The sequence below is a fragment of the Crocodylus porosus genome, unplaced genomic scaffold (genome assembly GCF_001723895.1).
Source record: "Crocodylus porosus isolate Cpor-Errol unplaced genomic scaffold, CroPor_comp1, whole genome shotgun sequence".
Lineage (NCBI taxonomy): Eukaryota > Metazoa > Chordata > Crocodylia > Crocodylidae > Crocodylus > Crocodylus porosus.
Genome location: NW_017728936.1, coordinates 10,297,855 through 10,300,835, shown reverse-complemented (window position 1 = coordinate 10,300,835; position 2,981 = coordinate 10,297,855). Strand labels below are relative to the sequence as shown.

The 2,981-nt window shown below is 70.2% G+C and overlaps 1 protein-coding gene and 1 long non-coding RNA gene across 2 annotated transcripts in view; one reads left to right on the top strand and one right to left on the bottom strand.

Moving 5' to 3' along the window:
* The window catches only part of USP2 (ubiquitin specific peptidase 2), a 17,202-nt gene that overhangs the window by 2,891 nt on the left and 11,330 nt on the right, over positions 1-2,981 (bottom strand). Inside the window, exons 3-4 of the mRNA XM_019547080.1 lie at positions 583-633; positions 47-170 (exon numbers count right to left, since the gene is read on the bottom strand). Of these exons, the coding sequence (XP_019402625.1) occupies positions 47-170; positions 583-633 (175 nt within the window). The remainder of the gene's footprint in view (positions 1-46; positions 171-582; positions 634-2,981) is intronic.
* Positions 1-2,981, top strand: part of LOC109318059 — a 15,351-nt gene that overhangs the window by 4,026 nt on the left and 8,344 nt on the right. The gene's annotated exons all lie outside the window — the stretch shown is intronic.

Sequence of the window (2,981 nt, the reverse complement as noted above, 5' to 3'; positions counted from 1 at the left end):
CGCTGCAGGGGCACCGAGGCAGCGCGGGGCCGGCGCAGGCTCTCACCTGACATGAGGGCCGTGTGCGTGCGGCTGGTGTTGTTGAGGTCCCGCAGGTACTGGCTCTGCAGGCAGTAGTCCCGCAGCTCCCGCGTGTTGCTCAGGCACTGCAGGATGGAGTTCATGAAGCACTGGGGGAGGCAGAGGAGACATCATGGCAACGGCAGGCGTGACAGCCCCAGCTGGGGCGGGAGCGGGCCCGGGACCTACCTCCTGGTACGTCTCTGGGGTTGGTGGGGGGCAACATAGGGAAGGAAGGGCCCAGAGTGGGGCTTCAAAGCCACAAGCAAAGGGGACTTCCACCCCAGGGCTGGAATGCCCTGGGGGGGGGAGCCGGACGCCGGGGACTCGGGGCTGGGATTTCCTGCCGTTGCAGGGGTTCCTCTTTGCGTGGGTGCTGCGGAGGCGGTGCGAAGGAGGGGTGCTTGCTGAGGGCTGCGGTTTCCGCAGCAGTTGCAAGACGCGGGCACGTGGCTGGCGGGCAGCGCAGGGAGGGAGAGAGGTGGGGGCATCGGGGTTCCCCGGCTGGGTGGGGGGACTCACCGTGTTGCCCAGGTTGCGGAGGCCGGTCAGACCCTGCACCGTCTTGGAGTTCTGCAGAGAGAGCACGGGGGCAGTGAGACGGGGGCCAGGACTAGGGAGCCGGGGGGATGTGGCTCTGGAGCCGGTGCCACCCCAGCCCCTGGCACGCAGGGGAGGAGCAGTCTTACACGTGCTGCCCCTGGCAGCCGCGCTCATCCTCCCTGCCCTGCTCCGTTCACCCGAGTGCCCCGTGGGGCGGCAAGCAGGGCGGGAGATGCCACGGGCCCTGCCGGGCCTCCTCCAGACCTCCCTGCCTCAGCCCTTCTCCAGACGCAAAGTCTGCCTGTGCTCAAAGTCCTCGAGTGCGAGGCCCTGGCAAAGCCGCCTCTCCCGGGTCTGTGATGGGGCACGGGCTGGAGCCAGCAGGACGAGGTGCCCAGCACCTGCAGGCCCTGCCCCTGGACTGGGTGAGGCATGGAGCCTGCCCCTGGCACTGGGAGCGAGTGGGTGGTGCTCAAGCACATGGCACCGGGCACGCCACAGGCAGCACGTGGGTGCTCAGGTGTTCACCGTCCCAGCCCTCGAGCCCGGAGTCTGGGCACAGCCGGCTGCCGAGCGGGCTGGCTTGGCCCACGCCCGGTGTAAGGCAGCTGCGGCCGGCATCGGAGCCAGACTGGCTCCCTTTGCCGCTGGCAAATCACTCTGCCGGTGGGGTCAGGGCCCTGCTCCCCCCCGGAGCGCAGCCCCCGCGGTGGCTGGGGCAGCACGACGCCTGGGCGCCACGTCTGACCTCGGGCAGGCTGTTTCTCAGCATCCTGCCTCAGTTTCCCCCTATGCTAGTGGAGGGGGATTCATCCTTTCCCCAAGCTCCAGGGCGCTGCGTGGCAGGCCCCAGGTGACCCTGGCCGGTGCAGGGCAACGCCCCGACCATAAGGAGCATTCGCCTGGACTGCCATATGCTGCAATGCTGTCGCATGCGGGACACTGACCCCGGGCAGGTCCCGGGCAGAGACGGTGCCCAGAGCCCTGGCGCGCGGGCCTGCAGCTGCTTGCACACGAGCGCGCGGGACTTTGGAACCCGCGGCCCGGATAAAGTCCGCTCGTCGCGTGGCAGCTGGAGTGAGGGCCCCCATCTGACTCAGCTCCTGGGCACCGGCAGCGCTGCGGGCTTCCTCACAGCAGTGCCCTGACTGGGGACTCAGAGGGTTTCGCATGACCTTGGGCGACCTCACCCTGGACCTGCCAGCGGAGCAGGCTTAGCGAGGCGCCTCGTGTGAGGGACACCAGCAGCTGGGCAAGCTGTAACGGAGCCCGTTAGCACGGAGCCCGCGGGCGCGGGGGCGGCGGGGGCAGGGAGCAAGTGTCCGTCCCCCTCGGGATCGTCAGCTGCACAGAAGACAGGGGCGAGGGGAGAACTTGGGAGGCTTGTTCCCCGAGCTGCACGTGACACATGCTGCCTACCCACCCCCTCCGGCAACCCAGGGGTCCTGGCCCCGGCCCTGCAGGCAGGGCTCCCCTCTCAGCGAGGTTACGGAGGAGCTGGGCAGAGGCTTTGGCCGGACCAGCGCTGGCTGGGTTAAGGCGGTGACTCCCACACCCTCCCCTGCCAGGCTTACAGCTCTCGGATGACGTGAGGCCACCCCCAGCCGCGGGAGGGGGCCGTGCCAGCAGCTCCGAAATAGCAGCAGCTGGTGCACGCGGGGGAGGCGCAGGCCCAGCCTGGCAGCGCCCAAAATAGCCCAGATACCATTACACGCGCTGCTTGGTGAGAGCGCGGGGGATCTGGCGTTGGCACCGGGTGCTGCCCACCCCGGCCTGGCGCCGCCATGCTGCCTGCCCCCTCCAGGTACCCCCCTGCACCCCCTCGTGATGCCTGCACTGGCCTGGCACCCCTGCCCCGGGCCTGTCCCTGCCTGGCTCTGGCCCTGGCTCTCCCAAAACACCCCCCCACCCTGTGGATCTTTGTGTGCTGTGAGCTTTCCCCCAGCAGTGCCCCAGCAGGTCTCTACTCCAGCCACGCAGCTCACAGCAAAGGCCGCACGGGGGCCCCTCTCCGGATCTGGCCCAGGAGCGGGGCCGTGAGGAACCCCGGTGTCCGGGCACACCGCTCTGGCCAGAGCCAGCACCTCTCTCCCACTGTGGCGGGCGCCCGCACGGGCAGGAAGCCCCGGGGCAGTGCGCGGCCGTCAGCCTCCCGCCCACAGCGCCTGGACCCTGCCAGTCAGGGCGGCGGTGCTGCGAGCTGCCCCTGCACAGTGCCCTGGCTCTGCCAGGCGGACACCCGGCCGCAGCAGGGCACCGCGTGGATGCAAGGCGGGGGCTGTGACGCAGCCTGGCAGGCCCCGGGGCAGCCCAGGCCAGGCCGGGCGCGCTCGGGGTCACCGAGGAATCCGGCAGGGCTGTGACGCGGGCGGCGGGGG